A 26,127-nucleotide genomic window follows, 5' to 3' on the forward strand; every position below is an offset into this window, starting at 1 on the left:
GACACACACACACACACACACACACACACACAACACACACAACACACAGACACAGAAATACACACACACACACACACACACACACACACACACACAACACACACAACACACACAACACACAGACACAGAAATACACACACAGACACACACACAGACACACACACACACACACACACACACACACACACACACACACACACACACACACACACACAGAGGAAATTTCCAGTTGGGGTGTTGTTCATTCTTGGGGTGTGCCAACCACTGCAGATTTCACCTTCAACGAATGCACCAAAAACTCACAAAGCAGTAAAATAATTATAATTATGAGATGATCAAGACAGAAGCAAAGGGAGCAAGTGGACGGGGGGTGAGGGTGGGGGGGGGGGACGGGCCGGGAGGGACTTCAGATAAAATTTACATGACTTACATAATATCATATTAGAAAATTGAAGCACATCGACCAAACCAACCAACCAAACAAAGAATAAATCATCATATATACAAGCTTCACAATATACTGTAACTCTTTGTCCCGCTCCACCGCCGCCCACTTTCACACAAACATACACATCCATACACAAGTTTCTTTATACACTTTTTTTTTTCATTTCCAGATAGACAGATAGACCAATAGGCAGACAGATCGATAGTAAAACGTAGCTTCAAAATTCAGTTCCAAAATGTTATGATCAACTGACTCTCCTATGGGTGTAGTTTCTGCGTAAAACCTTTTACGCACACACACACACACACACACACACACACACACACACACATACACGCGCGCGCGCGCGCGCGATAGGAAGAGAAGAAGAGAACTACGAAGAGAAAAATAAAGAGAGAGACAGAGAGAAACAGAGAAATAAAGAGAGGCAGACACACACACGCACACACTTGGAATTGGAATTTATACATTGAGGCCAAAGCCCCATATGAAGGGGTATGAACATAACAACATATTCTTCTTTTTTTCGTTTCTTTTTTTTGCGAGGAAGAAAATAGTATATATAAGTCAGGATATAAACATGAAAACATAAGTGCCAGATTGGATACTGCATAAGCTGTGGTTATCAGTATAACACAGAATAATAGTAATACTACGTCATTGGTCATGAGCTAACAGTTTATCTTCTTTTGAATGCTTGGTATAAGAATACAGCAAAATTGTTTATTACGAGTTCATTTCTAGCAGCCAGAAGTAATGAAAGTTTAAAGACACTAGGGTTTTTATAGTACTTGGTTGGTATAAACTGAAATCTAAGACCATCAAGGGCAGGACAACAGAGTACAAAATGAACCTCAGTCTCAGTGGCATTTCTGCATAAAAGGCATTTCATCATATTCACATTGTGTTCTTTGTATCTGAAACTATGTACCGCAATATCAGAAATTCCAAATCGAAATCTTGTTAGCATATACCTTACATATCTATTTAGACCAATCATAGGGTAAGGTTCAACGTTATGACTGGTTTTAAATTTTCTGTACTCTAAGAATCTGTCGCTATCATTAATGTGACTATTTCACTTTTGCCAACCACAATTGACAAGTCTTTGTTTAAACAACTTCATAAAAGAGTTAACACAACCCACCCCCTGATTTTCCCATACGAAAGAGAAACCATACGTTGCTAGCGTATCACGAACCTTAGAAGCCCAGTTTGTTTTTCCTTTGTTAGCCAAACCCAGTCTGTGTTCTTCCATTCGTGTCAGTTTCAACCAACATGTAATAACAGATATGCCTAAGTTAATAGTTAATGGAAACCTGTTTAATTCGCCATAAATAAGATCGTTTGGTGTTTGTGGGCCGCCTCCGAGGTATTTTTTTTTTCAAAAAGAATAGATGAACACTCTCTATTGCAGCAGAGGCTTTATCCAAACCCTATACAGAGAGAGAGAAAGAAAGAGAGAGAGAGAGAGTAATAGAAAGACAGAGACACTGAACACAAAAACATAAGAAAATTATGTTTATTCAAAATCTGCATTATCAATTTCAGCATGGACGCAATAATTTATTGAACTAGTTCGTTAAACGGTATGAATGGTATAATTATAGACTTCGTGTTCACAATGTCAAGATATCGGAATACAAATGTGTAATTACGATACCAAATACAATACACACACTCACATACACATCCAAACACACACCCCGCCCCCCACCCCCACAGACAGACACACACACACACACACACACACACACACACACACACACACACACACACACACATATATATATATATATATATATATATATATATATATATATATTAGCAGGAATTACTCAACTCAAGGAATGCAACGAAAGACGTTTAGTCAACAAACAAACAAACAAACAAAATTGAATGGGAGTGTAAGACAGAAAAGGAGACAAACAGAAAAAGATCAGTCTCCTGTTGTTTTGTTTGATAGACAGTCGTGTCCGACTATGACCATCAGTAACAGCAGACGATACAACCCTCTGACCCGACGGTCTGGTCTGTTGGATTATAGCAAAGAGTGTCTCGCCTCAAGTTAGGGATGTACGAAGTTGGTCAAGACACTGCATGTCCGCTATGCTCTAAATATATTTCTGTTTAATAATTACGATGTAATAATTAATTGCAATGTTTTTTAAAAGCGAATATGTGAAATGCTTTTATTTGAGAACATATGTTTATTACTCTTGTTTAATCAAGTTATCCGCGTGTGTGGGGTGGGTGGGGGTGGGGCCGGGGGTGGGTGGGGTGCGGGTGTGTGCTGATTATCTGGTTGTAGTTTTCCGAAATTCATCTTTATTCTTATTTTATCTGTCTATTATAATCAATGTGCAGTATAGTAGGCTATGTTTATAATTATATTCAAATAATGTTTCTTAATTCTTTCTGTTCTTACATTAAGAATGCTAGTTATTACCTGCAGTGTGTGGATGTATGTATGAAACGATGTATGTGATATTTTTTACATTTGTATCTTCGTAATATTTGTAGGGGCTGTTGTTGGCTTTTACAGTTATGGTCCCCATGTTGTTTACTTGTCTATGTTGTGATAATGCACCAGACCAAATTTCTCCAGTTGGAGATAATAAAGTTATTCTTATCTTATCTTATCTATGACCTATCGGCCAGTGTAGAGGGCTTCAAAACAGGCGACGTTGGGAGGTCCCCAAAAGCCAGCTAGTCCCCGGGCTGAGACGCAAAGAGCCAGTGCAGTCTTGACCCCCCAAGTTTGAGAGTCATAGTCCATCACAAAAGACTTAACTGTAAATAAATTCCCATTGCAGCAGCGGATAAATCATTGATAATACAGCTCTCACTTTGCTTTGGCCCTGCTGTTAGCTTATGTCGATCTCTGACATCAGCCGAGCGTTGAACGTTGAGCTTCTCAGTGTCATTAGCGGTGATGTGACATGTAAACATAAAATGATAAAAGAACTGATTCCACACTGTAGTAAGTTGATAACAAGCGTTTGATATTTTTGAAATTTTAGAATTATGTTGAATTTTAAGGCTTTAATCACTGAGCTTATTCTGTGCATTTCATCATTCGATTATGCACAACTTAAGATTTCAAAGGTACGATAAGTATTTCATCACTGAATAAGACCTCAAAAGTTCATCACAACAGATTTTCATAGCAAAACATATTCCATTATTTCAACAGCATAACGAAGAACATAGGAAGGCAATCTTCTCATTGATATTCGTTGTAATGAAACGCTTTTTGTCCACTGAACAAAAAATCACATAGACACATCGTGTGTAGATTAAAACACGTGCAACAACACGGAAGATGAAGATTAAACGATAAGGAAAAACTCTATTTACAAGTCTATGGGGCCCGAGACCCAAACCGTGAACAACCTGACATTAATGGCGCTGTATAGCCAATAGGTCTTTAAAGTCTACAGTAGTGTGCAGGGTAGAGAGCAGTGGCCAAATGTCAGGTGTGTACGATAAGGCACAATGAAAGTGAAAGGTTTGAAGCGAACACGACACAGGAACGGTCCCTGTCAACACCTCAGGCCAGCCGAAGAACACTGTGCAGAGAAACCTCCATCTCTTCCCCGGACTTCGACACATTCATCGACACGTCCACCGCCTGGGTGTCACTGGCGGACGAGCTATACCCCTTGTCAGCGTCCGAGTCATCGCCTTGGTCGTTGTCGTTGTCGTCGGCAGAGCGAGCGAGGAGCATGGCCAACTTGCGGCGCGGCAGGAGGTCTGGGTTCTTCAGCAACGTGTAGGCCAGGTGCCAGCGGCGTGCTGCCCGCGAGTTGGTGCCGCCTGTGTGGGGACAATCACACCCATCAGTCATCCGGGTGAGGAAACAGACAGGCATGAGGAAAGGAAGGGCGGATGAAGAGAGGAAGGAGAGAGTAAAAAAAAAAAAAAAAGAAAGACGGAAAGAAAGGACTCTCTCTCTCTCTCTCTCTCTCTCTCACACACACACACAAGCATACAAACCACGCTCATGTACACACACGCGCACGTGCATTCGTGTAAACACACTTAAAAATGCACACACACACAAACGTGCATAAACACACACGGAGTCCAGAAACCCTTTGGGTCTCTCATGAAAAAATTAAATAAATGAGTTTCAGTATGTCAGTATGAATCAGTCTCCATCTATCTCTGCGTCTCTCAGTCTCTTTCACACACACACACACACACACACACACACACACACACTCATCACTCACCACAATACACACACGCGCGCGCGCGCGCGCGCACGCACGCACGCACACACACATACACTCACTCACTCACTCACGCACTCACCACAATACACACACACACACACACACACACACACACACACACACACACACACACACACACACACACACACACCACAACACTCACACACACACACACACACACACACACACACACACACACCCGCCTTACAACACCAGTATTACCCACCCATCCTCCACCACCTCCAGTCTCCCACCCTAACTTCCCACTCACCCACCCCTCCTACCACCCTGCCACCACCCCTACCACCTTCTCTTCTTCCCAAACTGACATTTTGCGGGTTCCAGCAGATAGGCGATTCCCCTGTCGACCTTGGCTTGTGGCGAGCAGGTCAGCCTGACCAGCAGAGCACAGAAGGTTCGCATGACGGGGTGGTTGTGGGCGTTGTCCACCAACAGACTGCCCACGTAGGCCATGTACCCTGCCACACCAAGGACTTGCTTTGTAATAGTTGTAGCGGGAGCAGCAGTAGTGGTTCTAGAACTATAGCAGTAGCAGAAGCAACATTAACAGCAGAATTAGCCACAGCATCATCCGTACAAGCAGTTGTACTGGCACCAGCACTGAGCAGCAATAACTACAGAAGCAGTAGTAGTAGGAGGAGCAGCAGCAGCAGCAGCAGCATAATCTTAACTAAAATGCTTCCGTACCGCGCACATTCCCGTTACTGCTGAGCAGTTATCGGCTTCATCTGGCCGGGAAAAAAGTCACCCTTTTCCAATTCTATGTACAGAGATGAACAACAGAAATACAACACACATCGCATAATAGTAGATGATGCTCGGTGTTAACACATATTTACGTCCATACCAACACAGTAAAAACAACCAAAACAAGCCCACAAACACGCTGCATACAGTATGGATAGACGAACCTATCATGTTTGTTCTCAAGTCCTCATCATGGCTGACACATTAGCCACGTATCTGCAATGTTCGTTCCATGAGGCACTCCTGTCCGATACTTCTTTTTCAGCGAAGAATTTCAGCAATTAATTTTCTGTTGGGAGGCACAAGGCATAGCAGATGTCAGTGGTGAAGCGTACAAGGACTGGTGTGCACGCTGTGTCGCCGTTTTGAAGAAACAGAAACTAGTCTGGTTCCGTCTGTCCCCATATACTTCCTGCCATTAATTTGCCGTTCCTTTTAAGAAAGCATCAAAATCAAGTTAGTTATGTGAATTCAAAACGTAACCTCCTTTAAGCCCCTTCGCTTGCTTCGTCAAATCTTTGCACTCAGCTCTTTCAAGTGTGGCATTAAAACCCACCTCTTTCCAAAACTGCTTCTTCCGCCTATCCTCCTTTCCGCTCTGCAGTTTCTCTAACTGTCTGTTGACATGTAATTATAAGACACTTCCATCCCGCTGAATCACAGTTATACATGTGTATCTTCTTCCTCTTCTTCTGCGTTCGTGGGCTGCATCTCCCACGTTCACTCGCATGTACACGAGTGGGCTTTTACGTGTATGACCGTTTTTACCCCGCCATGTAGGCAACCATACTCCGCTTTCGGGGGTGTGCATGCTGGGTATGTTCTTGTTTCCATAATCCACTGAACGCTGACATGGATTACAGGATCTTTAACGTGCGTATTTGATCTTCTGCTTGCGTATACACACTAGCAGGTCTGCCCATATGTTGACCTGGGAGATCGTAAAAATCTCCACCCTTTACCCAGGCGCCGTCACCGTGATTCGAACCCAAGACCCTCAGATTGAAAGTCCAACGCTTTAACCATTCGGCTATTGCGCCCGTCATATGCATGTGCATAAATGACTACTGTGAAAGCGCTTTGTCTTTGCACAAGGTTCAGCGCCATGTAAATACTATAATTATTATTATGATTTCCAGATACCCTTCCAAACTGTAACTACCACGTTTTTCATGTGAATTCCAAACTTACACACTCAAAAAAGGCAACAACGAAGCTCTTAACGTGAATTCCAAACACACCATTCCTAAACTTAACGACCAAGTTCTTTATGTGATTTCCAAACGTACCCTCCCAAAAAGGTAACGACCAAATTCTTTAATGTAAATTTCAGACGTACCCTTCCCTAAATGTTCACGACGTAATTCATTATGCGATTTCAAACCATACTCCCTATGAACCACAGCTGCCAACCAGCAGCCCCAGAAAACACTGCGGACTGCCGGCGTTTAGACTGCAACAGAGGAACCCGGGCGTGGCTGTGAACGGGAGACTCGGAATGAGCGGCGTGGGAGTAATGCCTTTCAACAGTGCAGATGATGGGACAGTATTAAAACAAAATAAATAAATAAAATCCTCACCAAAGAATAAAGGTGAACAAAACAATCGCTTTTCGGCCTTTTGGCTAAGATCAAAGAGTAAAATGAACGAAAGAGGCATTGGAGAGGGGTTCACTGGCCTTACCAGGGTCCATGGACTCAAAGCCCCTCATGAGCAGACAGCGGTCCAGTCTGGCCAGGAAGATGAGGCCCAGCACCAAGCTCTTGCACGTGCGGAAGAGGGCAGAGGCCACGCCCACCAGCAGGTTGCTGAACACCAGTGTGTAGGCCATCACCTCGTACAGGTGTCTGCATCATTGGTGTGGTTTGTTGATTGGTTAGTCTGGTGGGGGTGGGGGTGTATGTGTGTGTGGGGTAGGGGTGGGGGTGGGTGTGTGCAGTGTGTGTGCGAGTGTGTACGTCAGCGTGCGTGAGTGTGCCTGTCTCTCTGTGCGTCTGTCAGCGAGTCTGTGTAGTATGTTCGTATTCCAGTGCGTGTGGATGCGGTGTGTGTGCCTGGGCTTCTGCATGCCTCTGCTTCTGCGTGCGTGCGGTTTTAATCCAATGCTCAGACGAGTTATACAGTTCTCAGTAAAGACAGTAAGGATAAGACCACAAAAAAGTAAAGCGGGGACGATTTTGGTCACAACATCGTCCACTTTGTTTTTCAATTACATTTGAACAAGACTCTGATACTGCCACTGTCCACACAAATCACACAACGCAATGCCAAGCAATGCAACTCAACCCATGACCATCCAATCCAACACAACACGCCAACCTTGTAGGATAGGGCAACATGATACAAGCACATCACAACACACACTGTGTGACACCATGCCGCACCAACAAATACAATACGACAACACAAGAAAACGCAACGCAACACAAACTTTAGCGACACTGTGCGATACCACACAATCTAACCCAGTACAACATTCCAGCACAACACAGCAACAGCACAGCTCCGAAGAGCAGTGCAAGCAAAGCGGTACAGAACACAACGTACACCACTGTTTTGACACCGCGCCATTCCATCCAACCCAATACAACAGCACAGCACACAACAGTATGCAACAACACGCCACGTCATCAAATGCAACGCGACAGCACAGCGCAACACCACACAAAATGACACGACACGACACAACACAACACCACACAAAATGACACGACACGACACGACACAACACGACACAACACGACACAACACAACACCATACAAAATGACACGACACGACACGACACAACACCACACAAAATGACACGACACGACAGGAAAGGACACGACACAACACGACACGACACAACACCATACAAAATGACACGACACGACACGACACGACACGACACGACACAAGGCAACACCATACAAAATGACACGACACGACACGACACAAGGCAACACCATACAAAATGACACGACACGACACGACACGACACGACACGACACGACACGACACAAGGCAACACCATACAAAATGACACAACACGACACGACACGACACGACACGACACGACACGACACAAGGCAACACCATACAAAATGACACGACACGACACAAGGCAACACCATACAAAATGACACAACACGACACGACACAAGGCAACACCATACAAAATGACACGACACGACACGACACGACACAAGGCAACACCATACGAAATGACACGACACGACACGGCACGACACGACACGACACGACAGAACACGACACAAGGCAACACCATGCAGAAAGACACGACACGACATAACATCAAACAAAATGGCACGACATGACACGACACGACACGACACGACACAACGCAACACAACGAAGCACAACGCGATGCAACGCTAGACGACACCACGCCAAACCATCCAACACAACACAGTGTCACACGGCACAACATAGGCTAGCACAAAGCCATCTTCAATCAAATACGACAGTGCAACACAACAGCGCGGCTTGGCTCGGCTCAGCACAGCACAACACAACACAGCACAGCACAATACAATACAGCACAGCTCAGCACAATACAACACAGCACAATACAACACATCACAGCACAGCACAACACAACACAGCACAATACAACACAGCACAATACAACACAGCACAATACAACACAGCACAATACAACACAGCACAGCACAGCACAACACAACACAGCACAATACAACACAGCACAATACAACACAGCACAACACAACACAGCACAATACAACACAGCACAGCACAACACAGCACAATACAACACAGCACAATACAACACAGCACAGCACAGCACAACACAACACAGCACAATACAACACAGCACAATACAACACAGCACAGCACAGCACAACACAACACAGCACAATACAGCACAGCACAGCACAATACAACACATCACAGCACAGCACAGCACAGCACAGCACAACACAACACAGCACAGCACAATACAACACAGCACAGCACAACACAGCACAACACAACACAGCACAATACCACACAGCACAATACAACACATCACAGCACAGCACAACACAACACAGCACAATACAGCACAACACAGCACAATACAACACAGCACAATACAACACATCACAGCACAGCACAACACAACACAGCACAATACAACACAGCACAATACAACACATCACAGCACAGCACAACACAACACAGCACAACACAACACAACACAACACAGCACGGTGTGACTCCACGCCCAGTTATTAGCCAGAATCAAAATCAACCAGACACGATACGACATGACACGACACGACGCGACATGACACGACACGACACAACTGACACAATACAGACCTGTTGTCCACATTCAGAGGGTGCTCCTTGTCCTTCTCGTTCACTTTGGGCTGAAGAAGGAACTGCCTGGCCAGCAGGACTTGCAGGTAAAAGATGGCAATGGTCGTCAGCGGAACACTACAGCGTAAGACAGAAGAGCACGACAGGTTCAGTAATTTGTTCAGTTGTTGACTGCACCTGTTTTGGGGGTTTTTTTGTTTTATTTTGTTTTGTTTTTTTGTTTTTTTGTGGGTTTTTTTGGGTTTTTTCCTGCACTACAGATATGTCTCTTTCAGATGCTGTGCAGAAGAATGACAAACACACACACACACACACACACACACACACACACACATGCACACTCACACACACACGCACACACACACGCACGCACGCACGCACACACACACACACACACACACACACACACACACACACACACACGCGCGCGCGCCTTTTTATCTTGCATCCTAACAAGTAAAAAGACGTTAAACCGAGGAAACACACACACACACACGCTCACGCACACACGCACGCACGCACAAACACAAACACACATAAATCCCAGCACGCACGCACGCAAACACACATATACACACTTCTTTTGCTTACTAATTACCCTCTCTGTCGCGCACGCGCGCGCCCTCAATTTCCACGCGAATCAGCACTTTCGAGATCGACATTGTCTGTTCCGCTTACCCCCAACTATCCTCACCCCATCCCCTTTTTATGTTTGGTTGTTGTTTTTCGCCTGTGTGTGTGTGTGTGTGTGTGTGTGTGTGTGTGTGTGTGTGTGTGTGTGTGTGTGTGTGTGTGTGTGTGTGTGTGTCTCCGTTATTGCAGACACTTTAACTATTCTTTCGCTTCAGTTTGTAATCTACAATTATTCGAAACGTTGCTATTTTCGTCATTTTACATTTATTATTGGTTATTTTTCACTGTAAAATAAACGACTTCCCTTTTACGAAGTCTACAAATTAAAGTTCCTTATTTGCACTTCTTTATATTTATCTATTGTCAAATGATAACGTTCACATGTGAAGAAAATGAATGCTTGAACCAGACGTCTGCAGGTGCTGTGCAGAAGAATGACAACACACACACACACACACACACACACACACACACACACACACACACACACACACACATACACACACACACGCCCACACATCTAAGTAATATTCTGATTATGAGAAAGTCGCAAAATGAATGAAGACAACTGTGAAATAAAGCATAAAGTCCCCAGTCTTCAGTCCTTACCATTTGCAAAAGTCAATTTTGTTTACAGTTGTGTGTGTGTGTGTGTGTGTGTGTGTGTGTGTGTGTGTGTGTGTGTGTGTCTGTGTGTGTCTGTGTCTGTGTCTGTGTCCGTGTCCTGTGTGCGTCTGTGTATGAGGGACAAGGCAGAAATGCTTTTTCCCCAAGTTCTCAGAAAAGGGACGTTTTAACTTTCACAATCTGAACAACCTGAACAAATCCGGGTCCATTGTGGGACTCGGAACTAGTGGACACTAGCTTCTATGACCACTAGACCACCCACCCACAGGTGCGTTTGAATACCTATGAGAAGTTTTATCACATGTTGTTGTTTTTTGTTGTTGTTTTGTTGTTGTTCTTGTTGTTTGTTGTTTTTTTAAGTTGAAGAGCAAAACATGGAGACAGCTTTGTCAAACAGTCCCAAACCTAAACGGACCCTCATAGCAGCGTCTTTCTCACCCCTGTCGTCTTCAACATCATCGAAATAGAGAAAACAAAGTTGGGAAGAGAAAAAAAAATCTGGGGGAAAAAAAAAGTAAAACAGAGAGACAGGCACAGACAGATGGATAGACAGAGACTTGACCACAGTGATGAGAAGCACCGTCACCTTAAAGACTGGAGAAGGAAGTAAATGACTGACTTGAGATATCCAAACTCAGTCAAAAAGAAGATGCCATAACAGATGATGGAAAGGCTGATGAACATCATTATAAAGATGATCATAAGACCTGCAAAAAGAAAACATTTTCTGTTTGATGCGCGGAATGGAGTAAGAAAGCACAAACATCAATAATGGGGTAATTTGCTATTTTGCCATCCTAAATTTGGAGACATTCAAATTTAATGTCCGTGCGTTTTGCAATGCAGGCATATGAAAAATGACATGTGGCGTGTTATCCACTCATCAGTAAAGAAAAGACGCGAACTGACTCTTGTCGACTCAAGCTCTATGTTGTGTTTTGTTTTGTTTTACGGAAAAAGCGGCTAACTGGACATTACTGTAGCGACAGAGTCTGTACAAACATTTAAGTAAACAACGCTCAAAATAGAGTCGGAAACAATATTTAGAGAAGGTAATATACTATATATAGCTTCAACAATGCCAGAAAAATGCCGTTAGAACCTGTCGCTGAATTCAGGATACTGAAATGGGAACTGAACCAACAGTGGACCACAAGACAGAGTCACTTTCCCACACTGGACTGGTTCTTGAGTTCATTCAAAGTGATTTCATCCATGTCGATGAATTAAACGAATTAGTGCATAATTACTTTATAATCAGAAGAATAAGACATAAGACATGTGTTCGCCCCCCATTGGAGTCACTGACAAAAATACTATCAGTGGAATGATTGAAAAACAAAATTTACCAGCGAATGAGTACGCGAGCGAGAGACTCAGAGAGGAAGCTATTCAGAAAAAGACATGTGGCAGGCAGACAGACAGACACAGACAAACAGATGAACAGACAGACAGAGAGTAAGGATCTAGGAAAGAGGGGCCGGGGTGGGGGGGGGGGGGGGGGGGCAGACAAGACAAGACCAATTCTATCATTGACGAGGGTACCAGACAGCAAAGTACATCTACCTGGTTTTTGTTGTTGTTGTTTTGTGTGTTTTTTGTTGTTGTTTTTTGTGTGCTTTTTGTGTGCTTTTGTTTGTTTGTTTGTTTGTTGTTGTTGTTTTGTTTGTTTTTTTGCCGCTACATCCAGCCCTCACCCTGAACAGGGACTTCAGCTAGAGACTCAGTTTGAGAAAAGAAAAAAAAAAGTGGAGAAGATCAAAACACAATGAAAACGCTGCAATCAACCTCTGTATTTCCCGATCCCCACCCCCACCCCCACCCTCCATATTCTACCCTCCACCGCCATCCCCTTCAAAACGGAGCAAAAGAAAATATGATTGAAAGTTAGTGGAGAAAACTGAATAGGCATAAACAAAATTACAGTTTGAATACACGCAGAAAGAGAGAGAGAGACAGAGACAGACAGAAGAGACAGAGAGTGAGGAGAGAGAAAGATTCGTTCACAATCTCATCTGAACTTTCTTGTCCATTTATTACACGCCTATTCCGTTTCCCTGAAAGTCTCTCTGAAAGCGTTTGATATCAACCCTGACTCCTGGGAGGAATCTGCAGTGGACCGTGACAAATGGCGCGCTGCTGTGCACAAAGGCGCCAGGTTGTGCGAGGCCAACAGGACTGCTGCAGCTGTTGCGAAGAGGCAGGCCAGAAAGTCACGGGCAAACAAGCTCCCTGACAATGATATGCCTGTCTTTGTCTGCCCCAACTGTCAGCGAACATTTCGTGCGCAGATTGGACTATTCAGCCATCTGCGCAGTCACAGATAGATTCATGAGCATCCTTCCCCCCACCCCACCACCACCCTCCCCCCATACCCCATCCCCCATCTGGATGACAACGATGGTCATCATCGATCTCGATGGACACACCACCACCATTCCGTTTCCCCCACCAAGTGTATTTTTCCATGGTCATTTATGCTCATTCGTAAAGAAATGGGCTACCACCCAAGCTGTCCAAGCTGTCATTTATGGTAAACTGATCATCAGTTTTTGTCACTTTAAAACTCTACTGTCGAACGAAAAAATGGGGAAGTACTGACAAAAAGAGAGAAATGGTGAAGGGGGAACAGAAAGAAGACAAGAAGAAAAGAAACAATGAAAACGACCTTACTGTCTGCAAACATGGTAAACAGATCATCAGTTTCTGCTACTTCATAACTCCTCATTCAAAAGAAATAAGGCAAAAGACTGCGAAAAAGAAAAAAAGAAAGAAAGAAACAGAAACAATGAACAGGAGAGAGAAAAAAAGAAACAAAGGAACTGAATATAAGAAAAAAGGAAAGAAAGAAAGAAAACGACTTTTCTGTTTATTGAGATAATTCAGACAGACAGAAAGATGTTAACTGTAAAAGAAGCACGCCACGTTCATTACTTTATACAGATATTTGGTCCTTTTACAGTGATCTTCTTCAGGGCACAGTGTGTACAGTGACACAAACTGAATGTCACACTCCACTTACCCCACAATGTGTAGGCAATCTGGTACCCAGGCAGACGCATACTCGCAGCCTGACAGATGAAAATTAGTGTCTTCATCAACATTTTAAACCCGGATTTGTAGTCCCACCCTCCCATCCGACCCCAAAATCCGATAATCTACCCAGTTACTGTGCACCTGTGACCTTCCAAAGATGAGTGTCTGTCTAAATATTGTGGTTGTTTATCATTTCATCTTTTTTTTTAATCAGAAAAACTCTCTTTCTCTTTTCAACCATCCGTTCCATACTTATTGCATTCCCACGTTCATTCATCCATCAGCACGTGTTTCTTTTGTGGTGGCTATACAGTTATCTGTAAATGGAACGGAAACGAGAAAAGTGTCATGAAAAGATTGTTATACAGGATGTGGGCTGCGACATTTTTCCTATCATCGTATCAATCTTTTTTTCTTTTTTTTTATTCGAAGTCATGTCTCAAGATAATAAGAACAAAAAATCATGTCTCAGGATAATAGGAACATTAAATCATGTCTTTGGATAATCAGAAGTCATGTCTAAGATAATCTGAACATGAATTCATGTCTAAGAACATTAAGTCATGCCTAGGATGATAAGAACATTAAGTCATGCCTTAAGATGATATGAACATTATGTCATGTCTAAGATAACCAGAACATTAAGTCATATCTTAAGATGATAAAAACATTAATTCATGTCTTAAGATGATAAGAACATTAAGTTATGTCTAAGATAATCAGAGCATTAAGTCATGTCTTAAGATGATATGAACCTTAAGTCATGTCTAAAATAATCAGAACATTACGTCATGTCGTAAGATGATATGAACATTACGTCATGTCTATCATAATCAGAACATTAAGTCATGTCTTAAGATGATAAGAACATTAAGTCATGTCTTAAGATGATAAGAACATTAAGTCTCGAAACTGCCTCAGGCCTTACCAGGTGTCTGGCAGGGGTGATGTTGCTGGTGCCTTCATATTGTTCTTTGTTGCCTCTGTAAATGTTGACCATGTGGACCCTGGATAGAAAGCCCCAGGAAAACAAAAAGTAGAGAGAGATAATCTGCGAACACATCACCTGTCAAATCTAAATAAACTGCTCACTGTGTAAATATTCAAGTGAAACAATAATAACATTTTTAAGCAACAGAGACAAACTGCAGTCACATTATTTGTTGAAATAGTCTACTGCTCATGGTGTAAATATGTGAAGAATATATATACAATATACGCGCGCGCATACACACTCATGCAGAGAGAGAGAGAGAGAGAGATTATCATTTCGTCAGAACTGAGCATTCTTTCTTTTTAACCAATGCAAAAGCAAAAAACTCTGAGTAAGAACACATCGTTCAAAGTCCACTAGAATCGCTCCAGCATTTCGCAAAGAAAGCACACACACACACACACACACAAAACACACACAAAAAAAACGAAAAGAGATGAGAAAACCGGAAGGCGTAAGAAAGGACCTCTGACCTGTAGTTGATGACGAATAACGCCACATAGACTACTGACGACAGCAACCCAGCCACTTCTGACGTCACGTACACACCTGATTGGTAAGCCAAAATTAGTCATTGATAAAAATGTGTGTTGCGTTTTTTTTTCTTTTTGATACCGATTTAATTCCCTGTGTTAATATCCTAAAGTCTGGGACGTATCTAAAAGACAATGTTCTTGTATTTGGCAATGCACACAAGTCAAAAATGACATGTAGCTTAGTAATCAACCTTTCTAATCAAGTTATGATTAAAAACGAAATCAATTATCCGCATCATGCACACTAAGTGACACTGGTGTATTCCACATCACCATATTTCTTGTTTTTCACTGCATGAGCAAGAATGTTGCACAAGAATTTACCAACTAAATCTGTATCAAATATGGAGTACAATCACCAATTTTGTTTTAGTTAAAGAAAAGAAACACTGAAAATGGGTCTTATATCGTTTCAGGTATGCACAAAATCCTTAATAAAATATGTCATTCAATTTCGAATACTGAAGTAGGACAATAGAAATAAAAACTAGCATCACATAGGAATATCAAATCAGTTTAAAATGTTGGTGCTGTTCATAAAAACAAAAATAACAAATCAAATAAAATACAACAACAGACACTACAAACAAACAAACAACAACAACAAAAACAACAAAATTCACAACAACAAATACCAGAACAGCAGAAGATCTGGGCCTTTACAAATTTAGAGAAGAATAAATGAAGCTCACCATCAAATATAGCCAGTATGGTAGTTTCAGCTCCAGTGACGTTGCCAGTGCTTGACGCCAGTCCCAGTTTGATCAACTCTTGAGAGAAAATACCCAGACCGGTAAGAGACACGCCCACCTGTCATGAACACAAGACAGTGGTCCTTTTTATGTTGCAGCATGTCATAAACACCCAGACTGGTAAATGTCACCTCATTTGTCATAAAACGCTCACTGGCAAATGTCACCTCATGCATCATGACCACTCCCTGGTAAATTTTACCTTATATGTCACAAACACTCACAGGTAAATGTCACCTCATGTATCATAACCATTCCTTGGTAAATCTCACCCAATCTGTCATAAACACAAATTGGTAAATGTCATCCAGTGTGTCATAAACACAAATTGGTAAATATCATCCAATGTGTCATAACCACTCATTGGTAAATGTCACCCCATGAGTCATAAATACTCACTGGTAAATGTCACCCCGTGTGTCATAAACACGCATTAGTAAATGTCATCCCATCTGTCATAACCATCCGGACTAGCAAAAGTCACCCCACCCGCATTAAAAACAAGGAAGAGAAAGACATAGATCTGAAATCTTCGTGTGAAAAAACCCCTGAAAGAACCCTTTTTGTGTGCTTGCCTGATATGAATCTAAACAGCAAACAATTGTTTCGAACGAAAAAAAAAAAAAGTGAACAACGTAAGACAGGTACATATGAAAATCTTGCGTTCCAAAAGTTCTCCTTTTTTTTTCGAAGCCACGTTTTTAGAGAATTGATTTATTTTTCTGCTGGCCCGTAACAAGAAAAGACAAAAAATCTCTATTAACGAGGGGCAACGAGAAAGAGAGAAAGATAGAGACAGACAGACAGATAATGGGTGAGAGGGAGAGGGAGACAAAGAGACAGACAGTCAGACACAGACAGACTGACAGAGAGTTTTCACTGAGGACGGTCAGTACGTTGATGATCCACGTACATAGTAGATGATGATGACCTGCACGAAGGCAATACAGATGATGCGGGCGGGCAGCTTGAAATGAGGAAACAGCTGAGCCTTGGCCTTCCCTTTCACCTTCTGAACAAGTCCTTCCGGGGCCAGGTCTCTGAAATGACCCACGACGCTCTTATGCTCTGAACACGCCTTGAAACGTTGTTGTTTTTCATCTACATTTGGCGTATCCTTCACTGCGTTATGTTTTAATGTATTTGCTTATTTGTTTATATTGTTTGATGATTTCATTCCATTTCCTGTCACTGTTTTACACTGACCTGGTGCGGGTCTCAAGGTCAGACCAGCGCCTTTGGTTCATGAGGTCATGCTTCTGCTCCCGTATTTTCTACAGCAGATGTGGACCAGTCCGCAAACTTTGACAGTTTGGAACTGAATCTAGAAAGTGTATTCTGGATATCAAAAGAACAAGGTTTTACCTTCAACTGACAGATACAACAAATCCTCCCATAATTACACAAGATCGCCACAATGAGCGATCACAAACTGTCATGCAGATGTGGGTTGATGGCGGCGGTGGTGGGGCAATGCACGCATGTGTGTGCGCGTGTGTATGTGCGCGTGTGTGTGTGGGCGTGCCTGGCTGGGTACGTATGTGTGTACTCGTTTACGTACAGATCCTAACAGTCAATAAACAAGATATCATAATTCCATTGAAACAACTGAAATGCAAGAATTATGTACAAATGTATAAAACCTGAAATGGGAACAGGAGGTGTTTGAGGGGCGGAGGGGGGAATGTTCAGTCCCATAACACATACCTACTGTTCCGGTGTGTGTGTGTGTGTGTGTGTGTGTGTGTGTGTGTGTGTTTATAAACTTTTGGACCGTAAGAGCGTCTGAATAAATAATGTATGATAAATTACAGTGGAAAAAACACACACAAAAACGAAAACGGAAATCATATGTCATGGGTGAGAGAAACACAGAAAGTGGAAGATAAATGGACGGACAGACAGAAGAAACAGTGACAACAGGAACGATAACTTCAAAGGACGATCGAGGCTTACTCTTTTGCCGGAGGTGGCCGAAATAAGGCGGTCACGTGATCTACTTGATGTCGTTCCACCAGATTTTCCACTCTCTGTCCAATCATAGAATGCTCTTTTAATTACATGCTCTCAGTCACACGAGTGTGTATTGTTGAAATTAATTCAGAACAACAAGCTGTGTGTCTCACTCCATATTTCGGTGGTTCCTTACCACCTTCCTCTGGAGGTGACGGAATTGTCACTGGTCTTTCTTCATTGTTACTTCTTTACAAGGATACGTCATGGATTTTACTTTTACTTCCCGTGTAAGCCTGTACAGCAAAAAAAGGTGGTGGAGGATATGTACACACACACACACACACACACACAATATGAGAGAGAAAGAGAGAGAGAGGCCGCCACAAATATGTTACAAAGAACGAACTTGAAGAGAAATCCGAAAATTCAAGTAATCCCATCTCATCTATCCCTTGACCCGTGGGTGGGTCGTTGGGGCACCATGGATGACTGCCTGGTCAGCTCGCGCCACCTGCCTCAAGTAAACAAACTACATACTAAGTGCTCTTGTTAGATATGAACATAACATACAAACAATTAATCAACAAGTACAACAATATCATCAATAATAACAACAGAGATAGCCGCGATGTTGATGACAATGATGACGACGCTCAACTTCCTCAGCCTCTCCGTCACTCATCTTCGCTGCAGTCTTTCAAATCCAGTCTGAAGACCCCACCTTTTCCTACCCAGATTAATTATCAACAGCTCATCCGCTTCCAGTATGAACTAGAATGACTATTTGTGAGTGAGTGATAGGTTCAGGATTTGTTGGTTTTATTTTTTTATTGTGTACTATTTATAATTGTGTGACTTGTGTGTGTGCGCGCGCGTGTGCGTAATTGTGTGTATTGTGTGGGGGGAGGGGAGGGGGTGTGTGAGGATAAATAGTTTTCAATGATGTTTGGTATCTTGTGTTCGATTTTTCCTTTTTGATATTTACATATGTGTTCTATTTGTAAACGCCTTGGGCTTGTTTTCAAGATTAGGCGTAAATGCTCATAATAATGATAATAATAATAATACTAACAATTCTGATATAGTCCACCCACCTGAACACGAAAACGTTTGTTGATGTAACATTTGTAGATGGCCCACAACGAGCGAATGCACAGCCCGATGAAACACAGTATCACTGGTATATCCCGAAGAAGAAGAGAGTTACCTATCTGCAAAGCCAGATGTCATGCTTATGTTACACTAGCGTTTGGTTTATCTCGATCATGTAACCAAGTAGCGTAACATTACATTTACGTTCGCAGGATACGTTGTCAGATATATATATAATAACAATGATTTATTACAAAACAAATCAGACTTCTGCCTAGTGACAAGTATGTTCCAGATGTAACTAAAAGTCACACTCCCTTTCCAAGTTTCATTAATTTACTTGCATTGAGTTGTGTTTCTTTCCAGTGCGAATTAATTTGCATAAACCAAACAAAATACAATACAGATCAGTTCAGTTACTCAAGGAGGCGTCACTGCGTTCGGACAAATCTATGTACACCACATCAGCAAAGAAGATGCCCTAACAGCAGGGTCGCCCAACGCGCTACGTCAGGCCTCGAGATACAATGCAGTCCAATACAACTGTGAACACTACACACAAAGACAATGTCATATTCACCACAGGTTCTGAGTCAAGTTCATTCCTGACAGCTCCCACGATATAAAATACGATCCTGCAACAGAAAAGAGGCCACATAAAATAGACAAAAACCTACAAACCTACAAACCCACGAGAAAACATTCTGTGTGTGTGTGTGTGTGTGTGTGTGTGTGTGTGTGTGTGTGTGTGTGTGTTTGAGTAGTTTGGGGGTGCGGGGTGTGTATCAAAGTGTCATTTCAAATCTAATAATACATATTTCCCTCTTATACAAAATAAATAAATTAATAATTAATGACAATAACAATAATGATAATGATGATAGAAAGAAGAAGAAGAGCAGTGTCACACGATTTTTTTTTTTATTTCTTTTTGTTGTTGTTGTTGGTGGTGGTGGTATTTTTTGTTTTTGTTTTGTTGTTGTTGTTTGTTGTTGTTGTTTTTTTGGTTGATTTGTGTGAATGTTGATATTTTGTACGTATATTGGAATCAACAAAGTGTCTTTAAATGATATATAACACGCTCCTGACCACTGATACTATGATAAAATTCACTTGTCAGGTTGTTTAATGCTAAATAGTATTGTAAATAACTACTTATCAAAAACAACAAAAAAATTATGTTGCCAAACATGGGCGTGAGAGGTGAATGTGTATGCATCTTGGAGCGCGCGTGTATGCGTGCCATCGTATGTTAAATAATTGCTCGTCATTTCCTTAACGTTTGTACTTTGGGGGTGATTGTGTACGTGTACCTCGACGCACACGTGCAAGCGTGCATTTTTATGGGTGTGAGAGAAGAGACGTTAAAACAACAACAACAACCACAATAATAGTAATGATAATATCAGCGCTTCCCTCATTGCACAAGCGCTTTACAACACACACACACACACACACACACACACACACACACACACACACACACACACACACACACACACACACACATACAAAACACACTCAGTCCTCAACTCACAATCATGCACAATGAACATATATATGCGCATACAAACTCGTACGTACAATACATGCATACACACATCCTTGCATCCATCCATCCATCCATACAAACATATATACATTCCACGCACACGCAATACAGCGTTACAAATATACCTCCACAATCAACTACTTTCATGTATGACAGAGGGTCTAGAGACCAGCCCACCAAAACGTGCTGTAGAAGAAGCCCAGGACGGAGCCGACCAGCTTGTAAGTGGTGGTGATACAAAGAAACTGGGGAGCACACACCAGACTGGCCACCAGGGACTGTGCTTGAAGAAGCAGCGCTGATCGCATCGTTATTGTCGTCATCGTCATCATCATCATCATCGTCGTCGTCGTGGTGGTGAAAAAAATAAAATTAAAGAAATTTTGACAACATAAAAACACAATTGAGAATATATAACCATATCAAAATTGCAAAGCTCGTTTTCAATACGTATTCAAACTGAGAGTATAGAATACTTTATCATCTTTGATGGGAGAACATTCACTGAATTAAACACAGTTATTGCCAGCAGACAAATTTGGTACAATATTCCATGGAACACAGTGGATAACAGATTCTGGATTTGTCAACTGATAGTAGAGGAACAATCAAAGCGAAGGTACATTTTGACATATGACTGAACTTTATTCAGTTTTAGTTTGCCGAAAATCGGTAGGCAGGTATATATATATATCCACACGTATAAATTACATACACAGACACACATTATCAAAACATTTACGAACGTCAAACGTAAATGGCACTGAAGGAGTTGGCTCATCATCAGGAATCATATGCATTTAGTTGAAATTAAATCACACGCGCGCGCGCACACACACACACACACACACACACACACACACACACACACATTTGCAAACACTTTCCGTCACTCACATTTCACCCAGACCTGATTGCAGATTTCTGTGGACAATGACGTGTCATTGGAGCTGCTGGGGCCCGTACAAAAGAAGTTGTCCGTAGAGTCTGATGTTGCCTGGTACAAGAAGACGTTGATGAGGATACCCGTGATGGAACCAAACGCCAGGGCGTACGACCACCTGTCTTCATACCCGCCCAGAAAAGGCATGGGCCTGCACAGAATCATCTTTGCTGCTTACGGCCCATCCAGCCTCATCTTGTTTCCATTACTTAGATAATACAGTTATTCTGATTCTAATTCTGATTCTGACACTGTGTCATATAAGGGCTTAAAAGCTGTACTTTGTGTAAGTATTGATTCTGCAGGACCCGAAACGTGGAAAAGCAAATCAGACACAAGTACAGCCACATCCGTGTACAAAAACCCAAGACGGTCCTCTGACACTGAACATTCAGTCACTTTATCACATGTACATGAACATAGTTATACACAGAACATAAAAATAATTATAAGAAAAGTTAGCTTAACGGTCACATAGCCTTTCACGGCTGTCGGGGCAGTGATTTCATATCCACTGTGTCGAGCGTTCGGCATAGGAAGGCGGGACCCAGTCCTCTCCTTCCGCCGTTTTAACTCTCTCCATACGAACGGCGAAAGAGACGATGTTTACAGCGTTTCACCCCAGTTACCACCATCAAAATATTGCAAGCGGAAGGCTCTTATACTGAAGAGGTGAATGTTGACAAAGAATACCACAATTCTGACGACGGAAGCTAAAGGTTGGGTCATTGAGACACCCACTGGACATCCGAGGGGTCTGTGTAGAGGAGAAGAGAGGGCTGGCCGTACTGAGTGAGTTAACCTTCCCCAATCGAGTCAGGTATCCACTCACACCTGGGTGAAGTGAGAAAAATCGGGGTAAAGTGCCTTTCACGAGGACACTACACCAGGTCAAAACAGGGGATCGGACCCTTACCAATGGATCAGAAGTCCAACGCTTACCGATTCTGCCATTCTTCAGCACAGAAAGAGTGACCAGTTATCAAGTCCTGTTAAAAAAAGAACAAGAGAGGCAAGGCCTTCAAGACTCACTTGTGATACACTAAAAAAAAAAAAAAAAAAAAAAAAAAGGATCCAAGCTTTTTATGTGTTTAGCATAAATTCAAAACGTAATGTTTAAGATGAGAAAGATCAGTTTAAAGCAAATTAACTCCCCTAGCATTAATTACAGAGTAATTTCCCTTTTTTACTATCTGCACCTAAACGTTTGCAAAATAAATAAAACTTCCATGCTTAGCAAAAGAAGTTCCTGTTTGAACAAAAAAATGATAATAATGACTGCTCTTGTTGTTGGGTCAGAATATCAGATCAAAGTGCCAAGTTTAGAGAATACAAAAAATATAAATATAACAGTAAATGCAGTTTCTATATAATTAGGCTTCATTTTTTATTTTTTTGTGCCCATCCCAGAGGTGTAATATTGTTTTAAACAAGATGACATGAAAGAACTGAATTTTTTCCTATTTTTATGCCTAATTTGGTGTCAGCTGACAAAGTATTTGCAGAGAAAATGTCAATGTTAAAGTTTACCACGGACACACAGACACACACACACACACACACACACACAGACAACTGAACGAACACCGGGTTAAAACATAGACTCACTTTGTTTACACAAGTGAGTCAAAAAGAAGATAAATTAAAGAAAATTTTAAAAAAACTCAAGGCTTTTCAGGGAAAAACAAAAACAAAACACATACACCCTCGTGAACGGACCAGTAAGACACAAGGGAAGAGGCAACAGAAAAGGGGGAAAGGCAGAAACGAAGAGAACGATGGAAAAGAGGAAATTTCTGACACAGAAGCTGCGGATACTGTTAAAACTGTAACAGCCTCAGGCCTCCCCACAGGAGAAGTGCCCGCACGGAAATAAAAAAGGAAGACGGGAGGTGTGCTGGGAAGGTGTACGGGGGTGGGCATGTCGAAGGCGCGGGTGTGTGGGTGAGGACTGGGTGGTTTTGCTTGTTTGCTTGCTGGCTTCATTCGAGGAGCTTTAGGTGGCGGGTGGGTGAACGTGTGGTTAGGTGGGTGGGTTGGCTGCTCGCTTGGCTGGATGGCTGGTTTCCTGGTTGGGTGGCGAGTCTGTGAGCCAGTCAGCTGGTGAATGGTTGGAGAAAGAAACTAATAGACAAAAAAAAAAAAGACAGGGAGGAAGACAAGAAACAATAATAACACCAATCATAATACTACTAATAATACTAATACTATTACTACTACAATTACTGATAATACTAATAGTAATGATGATGATGATGATGATGATAATGAACACTTTTGCAGCACCTTTGCTCAAAATAGAGCTCAAAGCGCTTTGCCTGACCAAAACTCATAGACTACAAACGACGCAATAATAAAATACAATTATCATTTTACAGAATCTACAAATAAAGGAAGAAACACAGCAAACGAGCGAGCAAAACCCACACAACAAGCCCAGGCCTTGTGTAACCGCAGGGGTTGGGTCGGGCACGCTTCTGTAGGAGCACCAGTATGACCAGAATCACCGACTGTGGAATACATACACCATGGATGTTATAGATGTGTGTGTACACAAACACACACACACACACACACACACACACACACACACACACACACACACCTATCCCAGTTTACATTACACACACACACACACACACACACACACACACACACACACAAGTGAGCATACATCCTCTCTCTCTCTCTCTCTCTCTCTCTCTCTCACAAACCTCTACGAAACACACACACACACACACACACACACACACACACACACACACTGGTTACCAACTCGTCATTTGACTGTTATTGGTTGTGTTTTGTTTTGTTTTTTTAGATGGGGTGAGTTGCGTGTTAGTTGGTTAGTTGATTGGTTGGTAACGGTCATCCACCCCTTGCTTAGGAGTATTCAGCACGCATACCCGGCTTTTTGCCTGCATGTTTACTTGAATGAGTTCGCATATCTGTTGGGGTGGGGTGAGAGGGAGGAGGGGATGCGTGTTCGAAAGCGTGCGTGTGTGTGTGTGTGTGTGTGTGTGTGTGTGTGTGTGTGTGTTTGTGTGTGTGTGTGTGTGTGTGTGCGTGTGTGTGTGTGTGTGTGTGTGTGTGTGTTGTGTGACAAAAAGCCAACAGTCGAGGCCTTACCGCAGGAATGGTGGCATACTTCATGTACAGGTTGATAGTGAAGATTTCACTGGTGTCCACCATCGTGACGGCTTCAGCTGGAAGAAAGCCCAAACAAGGGGATGACTGTCATCATCAAACGATTCGGACGTCCTGCTTTTTATGTGTGAACAAATATCGCCAATGGCAGTTGGCCAGTAATAGTAATAACAACTATGAAAGCAGTAACGAACAACTGTTTATCATCATCATCATCATATTCATCATCACAATCATCATCATCATCGTTGTTGTTGTTATCATCATCGTTATCATCTATTATTATCAGTTACCATTATTGTTGTTGTTGTTATTACCGCTACTACTATCAATAGCATCATCATCATGTGCAGCAGCAGCATAATCATTGCTATTATTATCAATATCATTCTAATTCACATTTTACCCTCTATTACAATTACACAATGAACGAAGCAATGTGAATTGTTCCCTGCGTTTAACAGAAATCAAAGTTTAGTCCAACAGCAAACATGTAACTATGGAGGACACAGCCACATATCACAGGCGTTGTAGCCGAATGGTTAAGGCGTTGGACTTTGAATCTGAAGGTCCTGGTTTCGATCCCGCTATCGGCGCCTGGTGGGTTGACGGTGTGGATTTTTCCGCTCTCACAAGACAACAAAATATGTGCATACCTGCTGATGCCTTAATCCCCCTTGTTTGCATACACACGCACAAGACCAAATACGCACGTCTTTCAAATATCCGTAATCCATGTCCGTAATCGGTGCGCTAGGGAAATGCTGACCAAAAACAACAACAACAAAACACACACGCAAAAAAAGCGAAAAAAACCAGCATGCACATCCTCTAAAACCGGCCATCCACTTGAAAGGCAACTCCTACATACCAATGAATGTGGGAGTTATAGCTCACGAACAAACGAACGCAGAAAGAAAGTAATATGCAACCACCAACAATGAAATAGTTTATCACAATGACGGAAAACAATGAACAGATTCTTTATATACCCGCAGTCTGTCCCTGGTAAAACCTCTAAGCGCCTACACAGAATAGTGTGTAGGCACCCACCCCCTCGACGGACCTTCACACG

General features: G+C 42.3%; 1 protein-coding gene across 2 annotated transcripts; it reads right to left on the reverse strand.

Annotated features, from left to right (window-relative positions):
- Nucleotides 1–2,276: 2,276 nt before the first annotated feature.
- Nucleotides 2,277–26,127, reverse strand: LOC143297360 (stimulated by retinoic acid gene 6 protein-like). Of its 2 annotated transcripts, none has more exons than XM_076609667.1 (18): nucleotides 26,045–26,127; nucleotides 25,035–25,111; nucleotides 24,333–24,415; nucleotides 21,860–22,056; nucleotides 21,140–21,260; nucleotides 19,991–20,045; nucleotides 19,413–19,529; nucleotides 18,319–18,392; nucleotides 17,276–17,402; nucleotides 16,303–16,420; nucleotides 15,548–15,623; nucleotides 15,009–15,087; nucleotides 14,067–14,115; nucleotides 11,631–11,751; nucleotides 9,785–9,901; nucleotides 7,141–7,304; nucleotides 5,019–5,168; nucleotides 2,277–4,267 (listed from the first exon to the last, which is right to left on the reverse strand). In XM_076609667.1, the coding sequence occupies exons 2-18, from the start codon at nucleotides 25,095–25,097 to the stop codon at nucleotides 4,002–4,004; spliced, it is 1,977 nt and encodes a 658-aa protein (XP_076465782.1). In that variant the 5' UTR covers nucleotides 25,098–25,111; nucleotides 26,045–26,127; the 3' UTR covers nucleotides 2,277–4,001. The 2 variants fall into 2 exon arrangements, with proteins under 2 accessions (XP_076465782.1, XP_076465781.1); XM_076609666.1 differs by having other exon boundaries at nucleotides 25,924–26,056.

The sequence above is a fragment of the Babylonia areolata genome, chromosome 22 (assembly GCF_041734735.1).
Source record: "Babylonia areolata isolate BAREFJ2019XMU chromosome 22, ASM4173473v1, whole genome shotgun sequence".
In the NCBI taxonomy this organism is placed as follows: domain Eukaryota; kingdom Metazoa; phylum Mollusca; class Gastropoda; order Neogastropoda; family Buccinidae; genus Babylonia; species Babylonia areolata.

Excerpts from the sequence above, each read along its gene's own strand:
- LOC143297360 (XM_076609667.1), bottom strand. The coding sequence starts at position 25,097 with ATGGTGGACACCAGTGAAATCTTCACTATCAACCTGTACATGAAGTAT. Across the intron at positions 18,393-19,412 it reads ACAAACGTTTTCGTGTTCAG|AGAGTGGAAAATCTGGTGGA; the intron begins GTGGGTGGACTA and ends ATGATTGGACAG. Across the intron at positions 7,305-9,784 it reads CCTCTGAATGTGGACAACAG|ACACCTGTACGAGGTGATGG; the intron begins GTCTGTATTGTG and ends CCAATGATGCAG.